This window comes from Trematomus bernacchii, unplaced genomic scaffold, assembly GCF_902827165.1.
Source record: "Trematomus bernacchii unplaced genomic scaffold, fTreBer1.1, whole genome shotgun sequence".
Classification (NCBI taxonomy): domain Eukaryota; kingdom Metazoa; phylum Chordata; class Actinopteri; order Perciformes; family Nototheniidae; genus Trematomus; species Trematomus bernacchii.
Genome location: NW_022987593.1, coordinates 18,759,883 through 18,784,104, shown reverse-complemented (window position 1 = coordinate 18,784,104; position 24,222 = coordinate 18,759,883). Strand labels below are relative to the sequence as shown.

The 24,222-nt window shown below is 39.7% G+C and overlaps 1 protein-coding gene across 1 annotated transcript in view; it reads right to left on the bottom strand.

The window, feature by feature from the left end:
* LOC117482108 (venom factor-like) overlaps positions 1–24,222 on the bottom strand; it is a 41,357-nt gene that overhangs the window by 6,626 nt on the left and 10,509 nt on the right. Inside the window, exons 10-36 of the mRNA XM_034130115.1 lie at positions 22,620–22,735; positions 22,317–22,460; positions 21,433–21,642; positions 21,090–21,290; positions 18,910–19,065; positions 16,360–16,489; positions 14,511–14,579; positions 12,836–13,111; positions 11,957–12,080; positions 11,476–11,529; positions 11,044–11,199; positions 9,686–9,771; positions 9,156–9,295; positions 8,291–8,500; positions 8,130–8,190; positions 6,298–6,381; positions 6,012–6,215; positions 5,577–5,652; positions 4,014–4,176; positions 3,407–3,508; positions 3,146–3,299; positions 2,147–2,310; positions 1,296–1,451; positions 1,033–1,092; positions 584–674; positions 403–454; positions 210–297 (exon numbers count right to left, since the gene is read on the bottom strand). Of these exons, the coding sequence (XP_033986006.1) occupies positions 210–297; positions 403–454; positions 584–674; positions 1,033–1,092; positions 1,296–1,451; positions 2,147–2,310; positions 3,146–3,299; positions 3,407–3,508; positions 4,014–4,176; positions 5,577–5,652; positions 6,012–6,215; positions 6,298–6,381; positions 8,130–8,190; positions 8,291–8,500; positions 9,156–9,295; positions 9,686–9,771; positions 11,044–11,199; positions 11,476–11,529; positions 11,957–12,080; positions 12,836–13,111; positions 14,511–14,579; positions 16,360–16,489; positions 18,910–19,065; positions 21,090–21,290; positions 21,433–21,642; positions 22,317–22,460; positions 22,620–22,735 (3,527 nt within the window). The remainder of the gene's footprint in view (positions 1–209; positions 298–402; positions 455–583; positions 675–1,032; positions 1,093–1,295; positions 1,452–2,146; positions 2,311–3,145; positions 3,300–3,406; positions 3,509–4,013; positions 4,177–5,576; positions 5,653–6,011; positions 6,216–6,297; positions 6,382–8,129; positions 8,191–8,290; positions 8,501–9,155; positions 9,296–9,685; positions 9,772–11,043; positions 11,200–11,475; positions 11,530–11,956; positions 12,081–12,835; positions 13,112–14,510; positions 14,580–16,359; positions 16,490–18,909; positions 19,066–21,089; positions 21,291–21,432; positions 21,643–22,316; positions 22,461–22,619; positions 22,736–24,222) is intronic.

Sequence of the window (24,222 nt, the reverse complement as noted above, 5' to 3'; positions counted from 1 at the left end):
AAACATTTAACATTCTTGTGAACATGGGAGATTACTATTTATGTCAGAAACATCACTTCATGTTTTTCCAAGATAAAAGCAAAAAACTCTGCATTGAATGTATAAAGCATCTCTTTTGGCTTTAACTTTCCTATTGCATTTTTCTATGAATGTTTCATATTTGGAAATACACTCAACACTTTAAACTGGATGATCTGAAGGCCGATTACCATCTCCAGGTCGGAGTTTTCTGGAGTGAAGCCGGTGGGCAGACTGATATCCAGAACCACCATCCGGACATCTCTAGGTCCTAAAGCCCTGTGGGGGAGAAACAAACCAATCAAAGGGTAATTAAGTAGTTTTGTTGAACTTGTTTAATTTGAGCAAAGGTGAGAAAAGGTTAAGACGTTAACAAAAACTCACCTCACTTTGATGGTGATCTGGTAGGACTTCTCTACATCTGCTGGAGGTTTTTCTGGTACAGGATATAAACAAAACATTTAATGGTCTGAGGTTGGGTTGCCTAGTAGTGGATTTATGTGTACATGACAATATACTGCATTTGGGTATGTTGTTTTATTGTATTGAAAATATATTGAGTTACCGCTGGATTCTTCTATGTTGACTTTGAGCTCAAAGTCTTTGCAGGGCATTTTCTCATCGACCTCATGCAGCTGGTTGTAATAAGTCACAACCTGGAGAAACACAAGGAAAACAAAATCATTAAAATAATTCAAAATGGAAAAAGAAAAAAAAGGAGAATTTGAAAGTAAATCCTTCTGTATTTCTGTATTGTATGGGTTTCATCATGTAATGAAATCTAAATTATACCAATCCTTATCTACAGTTTTGGCCATGTGATTGTACCAATGATTACATTCATTGTGTTGCTGTTTTAATGTTTTTATTTTATTGTATTCCTTTTTATCACCACTGTAAAGTGTCTTTGAGCACCTGAAAAAGCGCTTAGAATTTAAATGTTTTATTATTATTATTATTGATTATACATATGGGACTTTATGTTTAAAATAAAATCATAAAATGTGATCATACCTCCAGTATTCCCTGTCCATTCCCTCGAGCCTCCACTTCCAAATCCAGACCAGCAGGCAGCTACGGAAAAGAGCACAGAAGAAGACATTTGAAGTTCATGAAAAATAGATCTGTTGTTGTTTTTGGCACAGGTGCACCCATAGTTTGATGAGGTTAAAGTGAACTGTGAGCCGTGTTAAACATCAACAGAGAAACACCCTGATACACTCAGTGTCTCTACTGATGAACCTTCCTGGTTTAACATGTAGTTTCATGTCTCTCACCCTGGAGGAGCGAGCAGCGTAGGAATTCTCGGGGCTGAAATGGTAACGGATTTCCTTGCGTCCTCTTAACCTGACGTCCACGTCCAGACTGAGATCAGCAGGAGGAGGTTTGTGGATCAGGTACTCTGACAGAGCCTGAAGCACCACCATGGTGGACTGGGAGAGGATAGAGAAGAGAGATTCAAGAATTTCATTGGACACATTTCCCACATTTTGAGTAACAACATCTTCTAACATTGATAATGAGAATTTTCGCAATGTCAACATTATTTTGTAATGATTAGTGTTGGATATTTCAGTGAGTAAGAAACCCAAAGCCAATAAGTGTTGGTCACTTAATTTCATTTTTTAGATATATATTTACTTTAAGATACCTCATACAAAAATGGCAATCATATTATTCAGCAAGCAGAGTGAAGTCTAAAATCAAACACTGATTGCTCTATTTTATGTTGCTGTTGGCGTATTTAGCATTATCCAGAGAGGTGTTTCCCTTATTTCTCAATGGATATTAAAGTTATTGAAGTGACTGTTATTTTGTATATATTGATCGTTGTGGTTTTATTTATGTCTTAAATGTGTGCATATGTATAAATGTGTCTGTTGATTGTGTATATAGGTAGGCCTATATATTTTTTATATATCTTTGTTATTGTATTCGGGATTGTGGGAAACGGTATTTTGATCTCTCTGTCTGTACACACAAACTGAAAGATTCACAATAAAGTTGACTTTGATATGAATGAGCAAGGCAAAATAAAGTGGATGCAGTTATCAAAGACCTGACCAGGTGAATTAAGCGGAACAAGAAATTGGATTTGCAGATCACACCAAACTCTACCGGCTGTTACCTGAGTGGAGCCGAAGCCCCCCCCTCTCCTCCGCTGGCTGTTCAACCATTTAAACGGCGCTGCAGCTTCCTCCATGCGTCCCAACTTGACCAGAGCCAGCAGGGCGTAGCCGGTCCCCTCCAAGGTGAACAAGGTGTTCTTACTGTCGGGCCAGTGGCTGCCACCTGCAGGAGACAGGACACAGTGAAGAGTTCAGTTCAGAAGCACTTTAGCTTAGCTTTAAAGGTCCCCTATTATACTGTTTTTCATCAATGTATTATAGGTCTCAGATATATACAAACATGTCTCTGAAGTGTTTGGCTCCAAATACCAAACAGATCATTGCAGCATCCCATAATCCCCTCTGTTTCAGCCCTGTTTCCAAAGTGCTGATTCTCTGTCTGTTACTTTAGATGAAAATAAGGAGCCCCTCCCCACGCCCCTCTGAGAGATATTTGGTTAAAAATAACTCAATGGAGCTCTAGGAGGAGATTCAGGTGATAAGGGGGTGGGGGGGGGGGGGGTTACCTTGATTGGTGATTGGCTAATGGTTACACAAGCCAAAACATCGTTATGACATCATAAAGTGGCCAAAATCTGATCAGGTCATTTTCAGGTTTTTATATAAATGGATCAGGACAAAAAGTGAGAGAATCTTTTTTCCTGAAACTTTCAGAGTCTCTTTACACAGAGGGAACACATGGAAACAAAGGGAGCGACAGGGGGGAATAGCAAGCAGAGTTTGCATTCAAGCATATACAAAAAGGACTTAATAAACTGAAAAGACACAGCTGGAGAGGGTAGGCAAAAAGAAAAGGGCATCAGGTGATTAGACACAGGTGGATAGGATCAGTGCAGGTCAGACAATCACAAATAGTGGGAACACACAAAGACACAACATAAAAACAGACATGTCACTCGGAGAGAGAGAACTTGAACAGGACACACAAAGACAGATAATGACAAAAGGTAACATTATCCGTACTGTACAAATGTAACATGTGTGAGTGTATGAGCTACCTGGAGCTGCAGCACTGAGTAAAGATTGTGTCGGGTTGTAGTTTTGATCTTTCCCCAGCAGAGCCAGTGCGTAGGAGGCGATGGCCACAGTGTAGGGCCTCCTGCCCGTCGTCACCAGCGCTCTCTTCAGGCATTCAGCTGTTCTTACTGATAACTACCTACAGCAGACAGACATGGTGGTACATATTTGTAAGAGCTCCACAGGAAACAGACAACAGGGAACCAACTCTGCAGTAATGTTTCTGTGTGAATTACCTTTACGCTTGGACTAACGCAGCTGATCCCGGCATGCTTGGCCTCGGCGAGTGCTATCAGGACGAAGGCGGTCAGGGTCGTCTCAGGGTCATCTCCACGAAGACCGCCCTGGAGAAAGAGTAATAGAATACAATAAATAGAGAACCTAGATACTGTACGTTTTGATTGTTAATCTATTTGGTAGGAGGTGTGTCTTGTTCTGATAATCATTCACTTTAATGAATTGAAAGGTTACAAGACAAAAGGACAACGAGGAGGGAGATAAGAAAGAAAACCTGTGGATAGAGATTACATCAATTATCAAAAGGATGACGGAGTACCAATTCCAAACCGACCCCTACACACTCCGACTTTGTCTGTAATCACACACACAGCTGAATGAGGCTTCTTCTCTAAGGTGTAGGGCATATAGCAGCAAGCTTTGGGACAAACTCCCCTCCATCCAGCAGAAAGAGGACTGTTGTAAAAGTTATTGACCATGGTTTTGAATCAGCATCTCTTGGACAAAAAGGAGGAATAAAACCGCAAAAATATTTTGTCGCAAATGATGTGGAAGTAGGGTGTATGGGTCAGTTTGGAATTGGGCCATGGTGTATTTTTAAGTGTGTCTTACTGTCATGGTGGTGCTGTAAACTGGGTTGTCCTCTACGAAGTTCCCCCTAGACATCTTGTGTTTGTTGTTGACCAGGAAGAGCAGGGGCTCGCACACTTGCTGCTCGTTGATTCCAACGATGGAGGGAGCCATGGAGAACACTTTCACCACGTACGCTGTGATCCTGAAAGTCAGGTGGATAGTGATTAGCCTTCATTTGGTCACTTTTAACCTGTTAAGCACCTAGCCTGTTTTTCATGTTTCAGGCTCAAAAATGACATGCCCAAAACAAATGACTACAACTTAACTTCTAAAAGGGTTATATGAATAATTTCTTTTATCAAAGCAAGGTTACATCTGTGAGTTGGATGTAGAAGTGTCAGAATCAATATAAATGTTTTTTATTTTAAAGAAAATTCAGATTTTACATAGTAAAAAACTGTAAATTATAGTGTCCGTCCAAAGATTATTTTTTACAGATAGTGAAAACTACCCCTGGATGATGGGTTAGTAGACTAAAAGCTTTAGGAATCCAAAGTACAACATATAATAAGTACCCTGTATCAAGATTGATGCAAAACAAGTGACATTTGACCTTTTTAGTGAGATTTAGCCAAAACCACCCCACCTCTGAGGTGATTTGGGTGAAAATGGTTTTTTTTCTATATCTCTGGCCCCCCTTGCTCGATTTTGATGGTTGACACACCTTTCTGACCGTTAGAGCCAATAGAATCGAAGGGGGAGGCCCACATACACACTCATTGTAAAGAGAAAAGGTGGGGGCTGCGCGCATGTAAATCTAGGTTAGAGTGGAGCGATCTCTCCCTCTGGGATTTGGAAACTAAAAAGCAGTTTTATTGCTTATGAATTATCAGAAATAATTTCAAAGAGGGCACAGATACATTGGATGAACCTATGGATTAACTGCAGCATCGTTTTTTTTATCGTTTTAATGCCATTGAAGACCAGTTTTGACCAAGGTAAGCCATGTTAGCGTTTCTAGCTACTTAGCTCCACATGTTATGATGTACGCTTTCGTTTATAGCGTCGCAAATGTTTATCACTGAGTGTTGCGGAGGGCACCACTAGATTCAGTGTCTCCAGGACACCAAAAACGAGTGGTTGGCTGTGCATCTAGGATAAGTAATAAGGGAGTTAGAGTGAGTTTAAGTGCCGTTTTAGGTTAAATGTTTTCGCTCGTGGGTAATTCAGAGAATGAGTGTTAGCATTGTGGGGTTTTTTTGGAAAGAAAAATTAAAAAGATCAGTTAGCTGAGTTTCTTCCCGTTACATGGATATAAAACATTCATAGTTTTATTAAATATTAAGATTCCTTAGACGTTGTTTCCTGCAAATGACGCGTTTAAGCGCCCGGTACCGGGGGGGGCCGTGCGTAACAGGTTAAACCCACGTTTTTAATCTTCCCAACAGTATTTAATGGATGAAGCTACAAGAACATTTCATATTTTATAGATCTCTAAATATCGTATGCAGGTCAGTCCACAGAGAAGTGCATTTTCTTTGAAATCAGCTCATGTGTTAAGAGTTTGAAGTAAATATGTAAAATGTAAAATCTTGAGAGTACCATGTACTTGCGCCTTCCCTCATGTAGGGGGGATAAGAACCGTCACTCTTTCTGTACGCCAGCTGGGTCTCATAGCCTGGAAACAACATGGAAGAAATTAAAGATGTGATGTGAAGGATAGTGGTCAAAACAAAGCATGTTCTAAAATCATCAATCATACATCTAGCTAACTAGCTATCGATCTGTCCACAAATGCTGCAGTTTATCCATCAACCATCCTGATTTTCTATAGCTGACTCGCCATTCATTTACTCAGATATCCATCCACCCATCCATCCATCCATTCATTCATTCATCCATTCATCCATCCACCCATCCATCCACAACATGATCTATCTATATCCATGGCATCTACATTGCCATCAATCATCAATTTTACTTTTCTGGATTCATCCATCTCTCATTCCTCCACGTGTTTCCTTCCCTCTCTCTCACCTCTCCTGATGTAGCGGAGAGCCTCAGCTTTGCGCTGCACGCCGACACTCTCCCAGCTGTCGGTGGTCTCTAGGTAGAGGGTGGCGATGAGTGGCAGAGTGATGCTGGCCAAGTTCTGCTCCACACAGCCGCCGGGCATCCTGATCAGGGAGGCCAGAGAGTCCTCGCTGATGGAGTTATCAATGCTGTCTGCCAACACATTACCTGGAGGGGAGAAGAGGAGTCAGGAATGGGAGAATTATAGGTTCATTTCTTGAGCTTAATCCCCTCTCTCACATTGACTTACCTCTCACATTGATGAACATCTCTGGTACAGAGTTTGGCACAACTGAGTCCAGGTTGACCCTGGCCACACTAACCGTCTGAGTTCCTGAAGTGGACAGAAACAGAGAGAAACATTTAACACCCCATGATTTAAAACCAGAACCTAAAGAGGTCCACTCCTTACATCATGAAGACACCAATATGTGGTTAATTATATCATTTCAGGTTAGGTCTTTTAGTTTTATTTCTGAAAGAACACGTCCACTAGTTTATGTCATGGTTTTGGATTTATGTTGCCATTTTCCACCTTTTATTTTGAAATGTTTTCCTCCTTGTGTCTTGTTTGGTTCCTGTGTTTGCCTTCCTGTCTTTAGCTTCCCTCCTGCTCCTGATTGTCTGATTGTGTTCACCTGTTGCCCTTTTGTTTCTGCCTCCCCTGCCCAGCTGTGTCTTGTCCTGTGATTACCCTTCTGTGTATTTAGTCTTGTCTTGCCCTTTGCTCCATGTACGGTCGTCGTCTTTTTGTCCTGGTTACCTGTCTGTACCATGCTAGTAAGGTTGTTCATGTCTGTCTTGTTCCCCGGTCTTGTTAATGTTTAGTTGTTTCTTGTTTTTCTTTGCATCAGCTTTTGTTTAATAAAGCTCACTTTTAGTTATACTTTGAACTAGTGATGGCAAAATGAAGCTTTGAATGAAGCATCGAACCACTTGGACAATTGTGTCGGAAATAGGTTAATTTCTCGAAGCTTCAGTTACAGCGACCTCTCCTGGCGAAGTGCAAGGCTGCAGTGGGTTTAACGTATCTTTGCCTTGAAAAATATTCGATGTACACACACACAAGACTGAATATCATGTTCTATTTGCAATTAAAGATTGATAATTGTGCGTATTGGGTTATTGAGAAGAGACTAGAGAGTGCTGGAATTTTGTTTGGGCGGAGAGGGCCTTTTATCAGTTAATAAAGTATTAAAGTTGAAAAGGAATGATTAAAAGTTCATCTGTTCCGGGCTTTGAACCAGCTGGGCGGAGGACATCGTCGCTTCGGGCCGCCGGCTCTATCCACTGGGCTATCTATACCTTAAGTTAGTAACATGGTTTTCATATTAGTGTTAAGTGTCTTTTTGTTCACAAGTTCTCCACATTTCGAAGTGTTCTCCGAGCCAGAACGACCTATCTTTCTTCCTGGCTTGCTCTATAATGATCCAATTAAAATGCAATACCAACAACAACTCAACAGCAACAACGCAAACTACGACAACAACCCACACATTGCTCATTGTTTAGAGCGGTTATAAAGTGTTGAAGCGCTCAAATTCGAAACTGTTTCAACCTGTCACCTGTCAGAATAGAGACGAGGCAGTGCATTGAATCGCGTGATTGGACCGCAAACCAGTCAAGTGATTCATTCAGGAAATTAAGCAGTTGGTGCTTCGGACGTCATATGTCACGTGATTTGAAGCAGTTGCTGGTTCGGACGTCATATGTCACGTGATTTGAAGCAAGCTTCGAATCACTGCTTCTATGGAATAGGAAGTCCAGGGTTGAAGCTCCGTTCGAAGCTTCAGTGTCAAACTGCCATCACTACTTTGAACCCTTCTCCTTATTACTGCATTTGGGTCCTGCCTTACCCCAAACCCTGACAGTTTAAACTTGATGCCAACAAATAAAAAATAGGAAAAATGCTGTTAAAAACAATAAGTAAATGGATGAAGGGAAAAGGTTATAATTTGTCACTCGGCCAACAACAAAACACTAGAGAATGAATCAACTCATTTTGAGAAAGCATGGTGGAAACATGAAGTCTCATTCAACATGCGGTTGAAAATGTATGATGCATCGCTGCAATCTCCTTACCTCCCTCAGCCGACGGGTTCAACACCGCACTCCAAACTTCAGTCTTCTGGACTCCATCCATCTGTTTCGGAAAAGGAAACAGTTTTAGAAAAAACTTCCTGGCTTCCTGTTAACACCGTGATTAAACTGCCATCCCATCTTCATCATCAAGATCTCCTCACCACCACATTTAGAAGCTTCTGGATGCGGTCTCCTCCCATTGCGCCTCTGGCTACCACCATCACCTCCAGAGGGAGTTTCCCCACCACCAGCGGTACGATGGTGTAAGGCAACGCAACAGAAGCGCCGGCCGCCAGCATCACTTCCTGTGTGTGTCTGTCTTTAAAGGCAATGCTACACATGCCCTCTGTCTTCATCAGAACCACCCTCACCTAAACAGAACCATTCATAAGATTTATTCAATCAAGACTTAGGTTCAAGGTTCAAGGCTTTATTGTCATGTGTACATAGCTACAGGGTAGTCATGTGTACATAGCTACAGGGTAGTCATGTGTACATAGCTACAGTGTAGTTATGTGAATTAAAATATTAGGTCACAGGCTCCTCCAACAGTGCAACACAATAACACAGATACAAATAGATAAAATAGTGAAAGTAATACAAATAAAATAAAGCAAGGAGAGTCTATATACAAGATATTTTACTTATTTTATTGAATTAAGTTTGAGTGGACACCAAGCGTTTTTTGAAGCAAGGGTTTTATTGGTGATCCCCTGACCTTTCCTCTTTAGACACCATAAGAGCCACTTTCGTGGTTCTATGGTAAGGGAAATTTTTGGGTAACTTTTGGGTAAATGACAAGTAAATACCTGCAATACTGATTCCTATCAGCCTCAGTTTCAAATACAAAATAAGGAGCAATTATTAGCTGCTAAAAATGTTTAACTACAATGCTAGAATTAGCATTTAGCCTAAAGCCTCACATAATATATATTTTTCAGTTTTAGAGATTTTAGTTTTTATTTATCAGGCTACTCATGTTGCATATTTGCATCCATTAGTATAGTTTTGTGGTGATTTTCTTACATGCAGTTCGTCGTAGCCGTAGTTATGGACCACAGCCTTGATCTCGACCTGCTCATTCCTCGCCACTGAATACGGCAGCTTCAGATCAACGAAGAAACGTTTCCATGCTTTGACGTTGTAAGGCTCAGCTACACAGAAACCTGCGGACATTCAGAAAAACATCAGGGATTCTGAAAATGTATGAATATATTTGTAGCATTTTTCTTCATCATTTGAGTTTAGAGATTCAACTTTTAGTCAGGATGTTTTTTGCAGAATGAGAATATTTGTTCAACCTTTGCTTTATATTACTGTTAAGAATTAGACTTGTTAGGATTCACACATAAAGTAATGCAACTATTAAATCAATGAAAGTTGTCAGCTTTTTCCGATAAAGTGAAACAAATGAGTGTCACAGGTTGCTTAATAGATTATTGAGAATATATATATATAGAGATATGGATGAAGATAGAATGGCAGGTGTTGTTAAATGTCACAAAAAAAGTAAGAGCCACATTGTGACTACCATCTCAGCCCCCTGCCTCTCATACCTGTGTGAGGTGAGGCGCTTACGGCCAGAACCCCCCATTCTGTGATGCTGTCAGGTAAAGGGTGGTCAACGTTCACAGACGCCATCCTGTTGATCAGATTAATGTGTTCAAAACCACAGATATAAGATTTTTTACCCTTCAACATACACCAGTTTCATGAGGTTTAGCTGATGTTTTTCACAGTGCAAAGAAGGACATTGTCAACCCAGTCTCACGGCATTTCGTGTTATAGTCACAAGGTAAATGTGATCTATTGATTCGTGTTCACCAACACGATTTTCTCATTTTTTTCGTGTCACACAGGGCGCTTTTAAAAGCAATGTATTTCTATTGGTAGTATGTTTCGTGCCTGCACCACGTCTTTTTGTCCGGTCGGGTCTTGGAAGACCGGAAGCTGTGTGGTTCATAAAAACATTTTCTTACTCAATAGCAAGCCACGATTATTGTTTTTATTTTAAATTGTATAATTTTGACTTTTTTTGCCATCCGCGAGGAAAATAAATGGGGCAAAGAGCCTCAGAATACTGAAATCTGTATTTTTAAATATTTCTTTCCTTCTAATTTGTTATTATTGCTTTTAAAATCGTTCTCTGTGACACGAAAAAAATGAGAAAATCCTGTTGGTGAACACGAATCAATAGATTACATTTCGTGACTATAACACGAAATGCCATGAGACTCGGTTGACATTGCACACATACAGAATCTGCATTTGGTACCAACACGAATGTCTGTTTAACATTCTTAGTAAGATCTATTTTTTAGATTGGAGGGTTCAAGAAGTGAGGTTTATACTATATTACTTGCATTTATCTATGGGGACTTAATTAAAAGGTTGATATAAACTTTAAAGTGAGAGGGAAAGAGTATCATCTGCACATACTCGGACGGGCATCCTATGGAAAGTAAAATGCTTAATAAACAATAGACTACATTTGTCCTATTCATTCAAGTTATATATAGAAAAATGTGCAATTTTCTAGCACATTTTCAAACAACGTGATGTATAATGGACAGCTTTTCAATTATAAATCAAAATAAAAATATAATATAAAGAATGAAGCACCATTTTTAATTGGTTCAAGCCACAGTTCAAGTGAAAATGAAATCGTCAGACAGCATTTTAATTGAATGAAAGGTTAAATGCTGTTTTAATTTAGAAACTAGCATTATCATTTTAACAACGTCCCTTATGATGATAGCTTGTTCACTATTTTAGGTTATTTTCACACTGCTCCCCTAACAACCTTATTGCAGTACAATAATTAATAAATTGCATTACCATGTGTTATTGTATTATAATTATTGAATTAGAGAGCTTTTTCTGCCTCTGATGTTATCTCTAATATTTCACTCACCCGTCTCTGTCTGCCTGGGTTGGCAGGTCAACATCCATCCACAGCCAAGACTCGTAGAACTTGGATCGTAGACTAACTTGAGTCTCATCCAGATACTCCCGCTCTTCCTCCTCGTCCGCCCCCTCCTCGTCCACCCCCACCTCGTCCCTATGATAGCTTGTTCAATATTTTACATTATTTTCACACTGCTCCCGAACAGCTTTCAACCTGTAACAACCTTATTGCATTACAATAATTAATGAATTGCACTTATATAAACCAAAACTAAAGAGTGATGGTGTTCTAGCAGATACCTACAGGTAAACTATTGAATGCATGTAAGTCGCTTTGGATAAAAGTGTCCAATAACAAGTATATATACAGTATACCATGTATTATTGTATTATAATTATTAAATTAGAGAGCTTTTTCTGCCTCTAATATCTCACTCACCCGTCTCTGTCTGCCTGGGTTGGCAGGTCAACAACCATTTTGAATCGGCCCTCACTCAGCAAATTAAAAAAGTAGAATGACTTAAGTATAATAAACTTCTGCTTGTCTTATATTGTACTTCTTAAATATATATGTTCAAATATATTACACAGTATTCATGTGTTAATAGGCCCAATTTACAAAGAAACTCAGTAAATACAATTGAAAACATGTTCTAAAAAATCTAAGTTGATAAGAAAAAAGCACAATAACAAATGTACATAACAACCTTGAAATATACCCTTCATATTTCCTCTTAGTAAGACCTCACCTTTAGTAAGTGGCTCAGCCTTTCTTATATGTTCTGTATTCTGAGTTACATGTAATGTAATGTAAAACGTCTTTGAAAAAGCTCTATAAAAATACTATGTGTTATTGTATTATTATTATTAAATTAGAGAGCTTTTTCTGCCTCTGATGTTACCTCTAATATCTCACTCACCCGTCTCTGTCTGCCTGGGTTGGCCGGTCAACATTCTTCATTACCCCAGTCAGTTCTCTTGATGGATAAATAATCTCTTCTTGTTCTATAGCATCTACGCTGTGCGGTTCCAAATTAGTGCGACCTATGTGAACACATTTATATATGATTAGACGTCTCTAAAAATATGAATCTCAACGTTGTTAATAAGTCCACAACCCAAGCACTACAACAATTCCCTGCACAGAAAAAGGTTAGGAATTGTCTTTGAAATAAAAGATCAGTAAGAACCTTCCTCATGAAACACACAAAGTGATTTAAGCCAAAGATTACTACAAAGTCAAATGAAGAGGAGGCGTGCTGTGAACTATTTTAAAGTAGAGTTAGATTACCCTCAGTCAGTGTTCTTACCTTTCAAAATAACGGACAGCCATCATTTACAAATGAAGATCGTAAGGAATACTCAAACTAACTCTTGAGACCATAAACTCATGATTGCTAAGTTAATTTTCTTATAGACTTCTATACAATCTGACTCTGTTGGCAATTAGAGAAAATATAGGTTTTAGGCACTTCCACATTGGATTTACTTTTCAAACCAACTAGCCTGATGCCCATGATGAATTGATGTATCCCTGACTTTTCATTCAGCAACAGCATCAGCTACTTTCTTAATCCGTCTAATACTTTAGTTTGTGACCAAAAACCTACAAAACTAAAAACATTCCCATCAGCCTCAGCTGTACTTTGTGTTTAGTGATAATTAGCATTTGTCAGCATGCTAACACAATAAAGCAACCCTAAAAACATTATACCGCTTCATTTCAAAGAAAGATGTTTAAATGTCTCAACATATCTAGCTAACTGCAGAATGGGAAAAGGTTGAGGTAGAGTCCTTACCAAACCAACCATCCAAAAAAAAAGTGGGATAACGAGTGGATATGGGTTGAGGGGTGGTGGCGGTGGGCGGAGGTGTTGTAAAAGGTGGTGGGATGGTGGGAATCTCTGTGTGATTCTCCTGGTTCCTGTAGGTGGTGCAGCAGTAGCGGAAAGCGTTCATGCACTCCCAGCCCTCGGTGATGTAGAGGGAGCGCCGTGTGCAGGAGTACGGCATGGGGATCTCCCTGAGGCCGTCCTTACAGCAGCGGCGCTGCAGATTCTCTTTGTAATGACTCTCTGCGGGGGGGCAGAACACAGTCATCAGTGCCGGAGGTGGGAAATAGTGGAGTACAAATATTTCGTTACTGTACATAAGTAAATGTTTCTGGTATCAGTAGTTTACTCCACTACTTCTTACTTTTACTTCTTACATTTTGAACACAAATACCTGTACTTTCTACATCTTACATTTTCAAAACAGGCTGGTTACTTTAGTTTGAATGTGTGTTTGGTGGTGTGATCATTATTATTTAGAGTCATTGCGTGCCTATTGATTTGAACACAATCCGTGTATCCATCATTTCCTGCTCTTCTGTGAAAACGTTGTCATGTTGCCGTTGTTCAGCATCGAAACATTCATTAGCTAACAATGACATTATTGTTCTATTAATATAAAGAGAGGTCAGGTACTCTTTAAAACAGCTGGTAGTTATGGGTACTTTTTACTTAAGTACATTTCGAAGCCCATATTCTTTACTTTCACTTGAGTAAAGAAGTTTAGTCAGTACTTCTACTTTTACCAGACTATTTTTAAACACAAGTATCTGTACTTCTACTTCTATTTTTCATTTGAATAATTGCTTAAAAGAAAACGTCTGATGGGTTTCTGACCAAATTATATTTTTGCTCATCAGTGGTTGCCTAGTTTTGTTTTTACACTGTGTTAATGTAGGATTTGCTTTTCCTCACTTTCTATACAGTACTGTCCCAGCACCAAAAACCAGGAAAGGGAAGATGTGCAGGGAGTCGGTCATTAATGGGAAAATAACACAGACAGGGTGAGCAGAATTCATACGCAAAAGATTGTATTGACTACCCTAACTGTGGTCACTTTTTTGTTTACCTCCTGTCGGTTTTCTTCTGCTACCCGTTTCGTGCATCCCGCAAATATAAAAATAACCAGTATTCCAGGGTGTTTTCTAATTGAAAAATTGTTTAAATGACCAGACTACTTCTGCAGATGGATATGACGGCAAGTGGTCTCTCAATAAGTTTCAAAGGTTTTATTGTCATATGCACATAGCTACAGTGTAGAAATGGCAATGAAATTATTCTGACCTAAGCTCCTCCAACAATGCAAAATATATAATACAATACAAAAATACAAAATACAAAGTAAAACATTTTGCTAGAAGTCTATATACAGGTAAATCACACAACGAAAAGTAAACACACACTGATAAGAGCGTCCTTAGCAGCAGACAGCTAGCGGAAAAGAGCAGACTGCTGAATGTCCTATTTGACCAACCAAGCTGTGCAACAACTCAAACTGGATTGAATGTTTCTTTGTGCTGGATGAGTCAAAAGGCAACGTTTTGCTAAAACCCCAAAAATAATAAAATATTAGCTAGTCATTTTGAATTTCTTTTTTCCATAATCAGACAATTAATGCAGTTATTTTAATCTTTTTACTCACCCAGCTGGGCTTTACGCTGCAGCTTTTCAGCAGAGCGCCTCCTTCTGGCACTGCCTGGACACTTCAGAGCTGATCAGAGGAGAAAGACGTCCTTAGTCTTTTTAATGTACAATAGATCATTGTTTTGCTAATCAGTACCTTTATCATATAAATCCTTTTTTTTGAATTACATAAATATGATCAAATATGACCAGTTATTTAAAAAAAGATATTGTGCCTCCCGTATTTCAAGAATGTAAGAAATGTAAAACGGAAATGTTCAAACTAAAAAAACGTGCTTTCCTATTAATAATTTTAGTTACAGGAATTTGACGGTTTAAGTGGACAGTTTTAGTGCCCCATGAGAGTTTAACATGACTTTCTCTTTTCTTTTGTATGCATATAGGCAAAGGATGACTGCTATCCAAAGCGTGCTATCAATGCAACAATGTTGGCATTAAATTAGCCGTCATATGAGTTACTGTTTGTCAAATTCAACAGTATAGAAGCTCCAGTATTTCTTTACTTTTAGCAAACACACAGTGTAAACATGGCCTTCAGCTACAAAACAACACTTTGACTCCAACAGCTTACTGTAACAAAAGGTGAGAAAGACACATTACCTACACAGTATACTGTATGTGCTACTATTTCAATATCCATCTGATGTTTATTACTCGAGGAAAAGGTCACAAAAACAGCTTGTATCTCATTAAAACAGGTCATTATGTTAGGATCTGTTTATTTTATGTTTTATTTTGGAATTGTCAAGGACTGTCGGCTTCCTGTTTTTCATTCAAGGATGTTCACCCCCTGGGTGTTTCTCAATCGCGAGTACGCTTGCTTGGTAGCACATGTCTTGGTAGCACAGAAGCGAGTCAAGAATACTTCCTGACATTCGGAAAACAAAGAGAGGAACACGCTAGCAAGTGTGCAGGTGTGCGTCATATGAGAGGCCCCGCCTTACATCTTCCGCCACAGATTTGGGGAAATTGGTCCGTGCGCAAAGCATTGTGGGGATTTTAAGACCGCGAAGTCTACTCATGTGCACACTCGATATTTCTCCAAACGGAGTACGCCGGGCTCGGTAGATTTCCAAGTATACTGGAGATTGGAACAGTACTTCGGCGGCACTCGATGACGTAGTATGCTTGAAATAGTGGCTCTGAAGCAGCTTTACTCGCGATTGAGAAACACCCCCTGTCTGTCATGTGTGTATTTGTTTCCTGTCTGTGTTTTCCCTCCTGTGTGATTACCTGATTCTGTTCACCTGTGTCTTTGTGTTTTCCCTCCCCTCCCCAGCTGTGTCTTGTCTTGATTGGCCATGTGTGTATTTAAGTTCTTGTTTTCTGTTGGGGTTTTGTGGGTTCCTTTTTGTGCTTAGAGGGAGATAGAGTTCCTGTCCGGTTTTTTGTTGATCCTGTTGCCTTGAATAAAGTTTTTTTTGCTGTTAAACAATCGTCTGTCTGCACTTGGGACCTCCCTGCGCTGCTCAACCTTAACACATTATACAACAATATTTTAAAGAATTTGCCCCTGTCTCCTCATTCATTTAATTGAGAGACATGTTTAATTGCTAATACAAAAATGAAGCAATAATAACTATAATGACTCATATAAGTTGACAAGAACAAGAAGGGAATTTGATTAAAACACAGGATATAAAGTTATCCCGTGAACTACTCTGTGTTTTGCTTACCAGCTTGAGGGAAAGTTAGTGGATAACAAGTGAATTCAGTGGGTAAAGTCAACATGTAATAATCAAAACAAGGCCAACTTGACATATCACTAACATTTTTACAATATTGTAATAGCCCAAATTCACCAAACACCAGGGTTGAGCGCGTAGTGGCTCCAAGCTCGTAGTTACCTTTTCTAAAAACAGTTTGGAGCCCGGTGCTGGAAGCGAAGAGCAGTCCAGCGTCTGAGAACACCGCCAGGGCATTTTGGCCTCCCCCTCGGGTGCAGCCGATGTCTCCGTGCTCCACCGCGCCCCAAATCTGGGAAGACATGGGTCAGGGTTAGGGTTAGGGTTTTTGAGCTTAGTATAAAACAACAAACAAAAACACTTAGGGAACGGAATCTTCAAAACTTGTTGACGCATTTTCAAAAATATATTTCTGTATTTTAGCTAAAACGACTATGTTGTACATATTTGAATGTAAGGATTACTTCTGGAAAAGCAAATTGGGAAACAAAGATGATCAATAACTGTTGGGAAAATACTGAATGTACTCTTCCAATATCAGAGCACACATGATAACAAAGGTATCAACTGTAGCTGTGTACATGACAGGATGTATGATTACCTAGAAGCGCATCAGGACTGTTTTAGGCATATGATAGCTATGTGATTAACATGATGATTCAGCCTCTATGGAGATAGACATATGACAAGCATGATCATTTCTGACGCGGAGCTAATCTGAACTAAACATTGAATACTGCTTTATATTCCTCCATCTTGTGACTGTGTAACTCCCTCTCTTGGATATCAGCATGTGAAGGACACTGTTCATAGTTGATGCTCTGTATGTGATGACTACTTCCATTCTTGAGAGGATCAGAAATACATGGATCCTGAGATTGAAACTCAAGCCGGTGACGACTGATTATTAACATTTTTAAGTATTCAGAAAAAGTCAGAATTTGGAGAAAAAGTCAGAATTTGGAGATTTGGGGAAAAAGTCAGAATTTTTAGATTTTGGGAAAGAGTCAGAATTTTTTGATTTTTAGAAAAAGTCATAATTTTTGGGGAAAAGTCAGAATTTTTACTTTTTGAGAAAAATACAACATTTTGAGAAAAAACTCAGTATTGTACATGACAGGATGTATGATTACCTAGAAGAACCGGTATTCCTCCATCTTGTGACTGTGTAACTCCCCCTCCGCTTCGCGTCGGGCCGAACCACACCCCTTAGCTGTGATATAATGAGCATATACCGTGGCCTGTCGTGAGCTATTGCTTTTCTAAAATGGTTACCAAGTGTGGCAATATGAAAGAAAAATACACACTCTAATTTAAATCGTTTTTATTAGTAAATAATGATGTTCAAAATAAAATAGTCCCTCCGTTGCCTTCTGCACGAAACATAGTGCGAGGTGGTTGCTATGCAACAACACTAACAGCTAGCGAACATATTAGACAGAGAGCGTTGATCCATTATTTGGCTATTTATTTACATTAATTTGTATATTGCCGTTTATTTTGCACCCACTGAAAAACTGTCCAGTATCAGTAGAATGGCTAACGAGGTTACTTGTATAGGTTGAGGTTGCACTAGGCTGTTGCTTGGCGTGGCGAGAATATTGCTCGACTTTCTCCGGTCCCCGAGATTCGGCTTCCAGTAGCTCTGGAGAGAGCTTTCGCACCTGTGGCCACTAACGGTCATCATTTCTCTGCTTTGTTTCAAGACCCGCATCAGAAAGCTTTTGAATGGTGGTACTTTTCCAGTTAGTCTACTTGCTCTTGACGTAGCTCTGCATGTCGTCGTTTAGGTGCTTTTTTTTCTGGAGATAGGCACTCCTCAATCCACTCCTCCATAGTAAGACCCCCCCGGAGGTCGAAGTTAATCTTAAATGTTTCCATCTTATGCTTTGTAAGTTTGTTTCGTAACGGAAGAAATGTAAATATATTTATAAAACGGACAAATCAAATCAAGCGATCTGATTGGTCGATAGCGTTTTTGCGGACCTTTTTGATTACAGATTTGAAAACAAACGTTGCTTGCTTGCTTAAAAGTAGCACAATTCATTATGTCAAACCTTGGAAAGTATCTAGATATCCCTGCCCTAATGCCAAAGGTACTGCACACTGAATATGTTTTGCCATTTGATGTCTATGTCTGTACCGCTGCCTTAAAAGGAGGGTTTCTGCCCCGTTACTTCTCCGCTGTTTTCTTGTTTGCTTTTCAGCCCAACTGTATACAGTTTTTCTCAGACGCGGAGGGATACTGACTTGTTGTGAAAAGTAACTACAATTCTACCCGTGGTATACGCTCAGTATATCACGGCTAAGAACCAATCAGATTGCTTGATTTGACTTGTCCGTTTTATAAAAGCATGTGAAGGACACTGTTCAGGAACTAGTTGTACCAAATGCTCTGTATATGATGACTAATTCCATTCTTGAGAGGATAATAAATACATGGATCCTGATATTGAAGCTCAAGCCGGTGACGAGCATAGTGATCTGGTTCATGCTAAAAACTGTTTGCGCTGTATCATATATTAAATATTATCTGTTGCAGATGCGATACTTCATTTTATCAATTAAAGTAGCGGTAGTTCAATGTGCAGACATTACAGATTCTACATTATGCCTTGGATTGATTGCCTTACTCTCTGTATTTATAATGTGTATAACACACTTTCTCCCTAAAAAACACAAACACAAACACACACACACACACACACACACCTTCCCCTGTGTAAGTCTGTCCCTGTTGAGCAGAAACACAGCGTTGTCCACGGCCACCAGGTTGACCTTTGCCCCCGGGTCACCTCTGATCTGGAAACTAAAGCTCTTCCCAGGCGTGTAGTCTCGACCTACGCCGTCGACCGGCCCGACATTCAGCTTTAAGAGATAAACGAAAGAGTGAAAAACAGAATAAAATATCACATTTTCTGGATAGCTTGTCAAACAATATTGAGTCTTAGATTAGTATTTAACCTGTTAAGCCCTGAGCCTGTTTTTCATGTCTTAGGCTCGAAAATGACATTCCCAGAACAAATGACCATATCTTCCCTTCTAAAAGTGTTAAATCTTTTTTCTCAAAGTAATGATAAACCTGTGAGTTGGATGTAGAAAAGTCAGAATCAATACAGATGTTTTTTATTTTAAAGAAAATTCATATTTTACATAGAAAAAAACTGTAAATTATAGTGTCCGTCCAAAATTTATTTTTTACTTATAGTGAAAACTACCCTTGGATGATGGTAAGGTAGACTAAAAGCTTTAGGAATCCAAAGTACAACATATAATAAGTACCCTGTATCAAGATTGATGCAAAACAAGTGACATTTGACCTTTTTAGAGAAGTTTAGCAAAAAGACTCCACCTCTGAGGTGATTTGGGTGGAAATGGTTTTTTCCATATCTCTGACCCCCCTTTGTCGATTTTGATGGTTGACACCTCTTTCTGACCGTTAGAGCCAATAGAATCGAAGGGGGATTCCCCCACACACACACGTTGTAAAACAAAAAGGTGGAGGCTTTGCGCATGTAGTTTTGCATGAGAGTGAAGCTATCTCTCGCTCTGACATCTAGAAACGGAAAAGCAGTCTTATTGATCATGGATTATCAGAAATCATTTCAAAGGGACACAGACACATTGGATTAACCTATGGATTAACTTCAGCAGTGTTGTTATTGTTTTAATGCCATTGAAGACCACTTTTGACCAGACAAAGACACAGGTGAGCCATGTTAGCATTTTTAGCTACCTAGCGCCACATGTTTTGATGTCTGTTTTTGTTTATAAAGTCGCGATTTCGTATAATTGAGTGATAATGAGGGTACCCTTCGATTCTGTGTTACCTCACGATGTGAATCGATGTCATGGATGTGCAGAAAAGATAAATAATAAGGTTTTGTGAGTGATTTTCGGTGCAGTAATCTGTTAGCATTTTTCGCTCGTTGCTAATTCAGAGGCTCAGCGTTAGCATTGTGGGTTTTATTTTGAAAAAAAAATAAAAACGATCAGTTAGATGAGTTTCTTCCCGTTACATGAATATAAAACATTCATAGTTTATTCAATGAACATGCCCTCAGACACTGTTTCCTGCAAGATGTTGCGGGAGGGCGTCGGTACCGGGGTCTCTCGGGCTTAACAGGTTAAGAATAAGGTTAGCTTCATTCCATATTTTTCTTCAACAAACCCCACAAAAAGAACAAAATCAATATGTCTCCCAATAATTTCTGATTTTCTTGAGTCTGAGCTTGAATCGACTCAAATCTATAAAAAGAGCTTCATTTTATCAAAAGGCTCAGTATATCCCGAAACGTCAATGTTTAGAGATGTATTCATTGTAACCATTCTTGGCATTTTGGCCGTTGCAATCTTGCTTGTTACAATAATTGACATGAGATGGTGGAGCAAACGATAAATGGACATTTGAAAAACACACTATGAAAGAGATAAAGTTTAACACGAAAATATGTAGAGCATCGAAACCAAACACTGGTAGCCCCGCACTAAAGCATGCTCTGCTTTATCGTCCATCCTCTAAATTGGACATAGTTTACTAAATGATCATCATGCTGTAAATTTAAAGACTTAAAACTAGCGATTGAGACAATAAACACGTCAGGAAAATGATTACCAAGGTAATAAATCAACGGAGAAGAATGGTAATTTTCTTATAGTCTCCCATACAATCAAACTTATTTTTGCAACCAGAGATGTCGCCCTCTGCAGGCCGTTAGAAGAAGTGCAGGTTTAAGGTTCAAGGATTCCACTTGTTTTTTTCATAGGATTTGTTGAAACTATGAAAATATAAAGAACATTGCCAGCCTTATCTTTTATGCTTACAACCTCTCAGTTGGAATAGAGTGTGTTTGCATGTTAACAGACACATGTAGTGAGAGCTGATGACTCACCCCTCCAACGCAGGAATCTTCCACATCCACCCAGATGGAGTCCGGCACCAACTCCTCACCCCTATTCCAGGGGATACGGTAGAAAGCCACAAAACGGAATGAGGGCATCATCTCCGGGGTGACATTAAGGTCGACGCTGGTGATCAGCTGACCTGCCACATCCACACGCTCAGCAACAATGATTTTGCCTTTATTAAGCACCTATTGTTTTGAGGAGAAATCCGTGTTTTATTTTCTTAGTTTAGTACGATTTTGTTGCAGAAGGTTCTACTTGTACTTCCTGGTTTCCATGTGTATTGGAAACGTGCTGTAATGGAATTGTAATGCTGTGTTCTTGTCTTACCATGTAGGTGATGTGTGTGTGTCTGTATATCGGGTGTTCAACACTGATGCTCATCTTCAGGGACAGTCTGTCTCCCACGGACACTGTGTTGGTCCCTGTGGAGATGTACAGGTAGTTCTGATTAAAGCTACTAAAGGCGGCGAACGGCTGAACAGTGATCTGTTGTTTGGCCTGCTGCTCTGGTCTGAGTCCAGCCTGCACCGTCTCAGCCTGGGAAGCAGAAGGAAAACAAAATAAAGTGTGAGATTTTGCTTTTGATAATCCTTAAGGTAGCCTTACTGGCTTTTTGCTCAGGGGGTAGGTAGCCGTCTACCAATCAGAGTATCAGAGGTTCGATCCACAGCCAATGTACGTTCCTTAGGCAAGATACCTAAACCCAAAATTGCTCACATAGGCATGTCAACGGTATTGAAGTATGTGCTGCTTTACATTAAAGTGTCAGCTAAATCACTTGTCATGTAAAGAGAACCAAGCATTGTTCGAAAAAAAGATTGTTCAATGCGTTACACGAATAGCCATTATGTATCTCAGGGGTCAATAACGATAATAACGTCTATTATTACAATGACAAAATAATGTCTTTAAAAGATGCTCTATTCCAGGTTTTGCACATTTAGAAAAATAACCTGATGTCATTCCGCCAACTACCACTGCACATAAAGACTATCTTGATTATTGTTTATAAAACAACTCGATTGACATTATGAATAATCAGTAGAAAGTAGCTTGTTTATTCCAAATCCAAAAGTAAATGTGCTGTCATCTAAAGCAAAAGCAAAACCTTCACATCGCATTTTTCACTAGAGCAGTTTTGTCTATAGATAATGATTAATAACGTAAAGATAAGCTGGGTCAAGGCTCTGTGAGAATGCAGTCGTACTCACAGTGATGGTTTGTGCGCGTTGTTGTGGAGGCATGTTGACGGTGGCTCTGGTGGTGCCGGAGGACACAACCAAAGGCGTGTCTAGAAATTTCATTTTGACTATGACGTTTCTGGCTGGAGAACCGTCATGTTGGCTCACTTGGATCTGTTATTTTTGGGGGAAAATGGACCTCTGTGACTACAGTTTTTCACCCGAGTTTGGACCCAAGACACAGAGGATCCACTTGTGGTTTTTTGTTTGACTGAATAAAAACAAAAGTCCAGTTTTTGCAAAGTGATCCTTAACACAGAAGATGGTCCTTACTGTGAAGTCCAAGGGCAGGCCCGGCTTGAAGTACTTTGGTACGTCTCTGAAGGATATGGCATACGGAGACTCCACAATTTTAATGCCAGTCTTTTCTGCTTCAACCAAATCACTGCCTGTAAAGGAGGAAACTCTGGGTCATACATAACAATAACCACAAACCTGGATACTTTCAGGAACCCAGACTCAAGTTTCCCCTGTGAGATGTAGACTTTTTGATACAATGTTATACCACTCTTTGTTGTCTTAAGGTAAACTTGATTCCTTTTTAATGTCACATGTTTTCTTGAGTTATTGGATGTGGAGAGTTTTAATAACTGGTAGTCTTTTGTCAAATTCAGCTAATGTCTCCTCATATCAAACCTAAAGCAACAAATCGGTCTATGCTTGCTTCCTTTGCTGAGAAATATATATTCTGGAAAATCATTGTCTGTGTCGTTATACCATACGGTTGTAAGCCATCTGTATGTGCTGTGCAATCCCAGTCAGATCAGATTGGGTGTGTTTTGGGTGCAGTCCTGTTGAGATCGGGGTCCCAGTGTTTACTCCCACCACTACTCGATCCTGCTTGCCAGAGGCATCATGTGTTACAGGGGAGTGGTCATGATCCAGCTGTCAGTCTTGATCCAGTCAAGAAGCTGGAGGAAACATCTATGGTGATCTAGAGTTCTGTGTTGGCTGGACGAGACTCAAAGGTGGAGTCAATCGTCCCCTCGGGAGGCGTGTACAATAGCACTTTTGGTTCCATTTATGGAAGCATCTAGACCAGGGGTTTTCAAAGTGTGGGAAGGTGAGCCTCCCCTCAGAGAACATAAGAACAGCCGCGCCCCCCCTCCCAATTATTATTGCTATTATTATTATTATTATTATTATTGTTGTTTTTGCTATAATGCAGGGGTATTATTATCCAGTGGAATGCCCTTACCTACTGGCCTAGTTAAATCAAAGTGGTTACTTTTTTTTTGCTGGGCAGTGTAGTTTTACACACCATCTTATTTTACTTTCTCAAGAGTTAAAACTGTTTTTTGGGGGCAGACTCCCACAAAGAAATATATTTACACACGTAAGGTCATCATCTTAACAGTTTGTTATGCTCATCGAGTCATCCGTGAGCAGAGCATCAAGTTGGCCTACACAAACGCATAAACGCCTCACAAACGTATTAAGATCCAAAGCTTTAGTGCGTTTTGATTCAACGCTGAGTACAGCCAAACTTGACAGTCTCTTCTCTGTCATTGTAGACCGCAAATACCTAATTTCTTCTGTGTACTTGGGTCCGAATGCGCCGTCCCGTTCAAATGAAATCGCCGCCAATCACATTTCCTCGGTCACGCCAGGGCCGGGGGAGGGGTAACAAGTCTTGCGTCTTGTGCTGCATTCACTTGCACTCGGACCAGTGGTTGCGTTAGACCAGGGGTTTTCAAAGTGTGGGAAGGTGAGCCTCCCCTCAGAGAATATAAGAACAGCCGCGCCCCCCCTCCCAATTATTATTGCTATTATTATTATTATTATTATTGTTGTTGCTATAATGCAGGGGTATTATTATCCAGTGGAATGCCCTTACCTACTGGCCTAGTTAAATCAAAGTGGTTACTTATTTTTG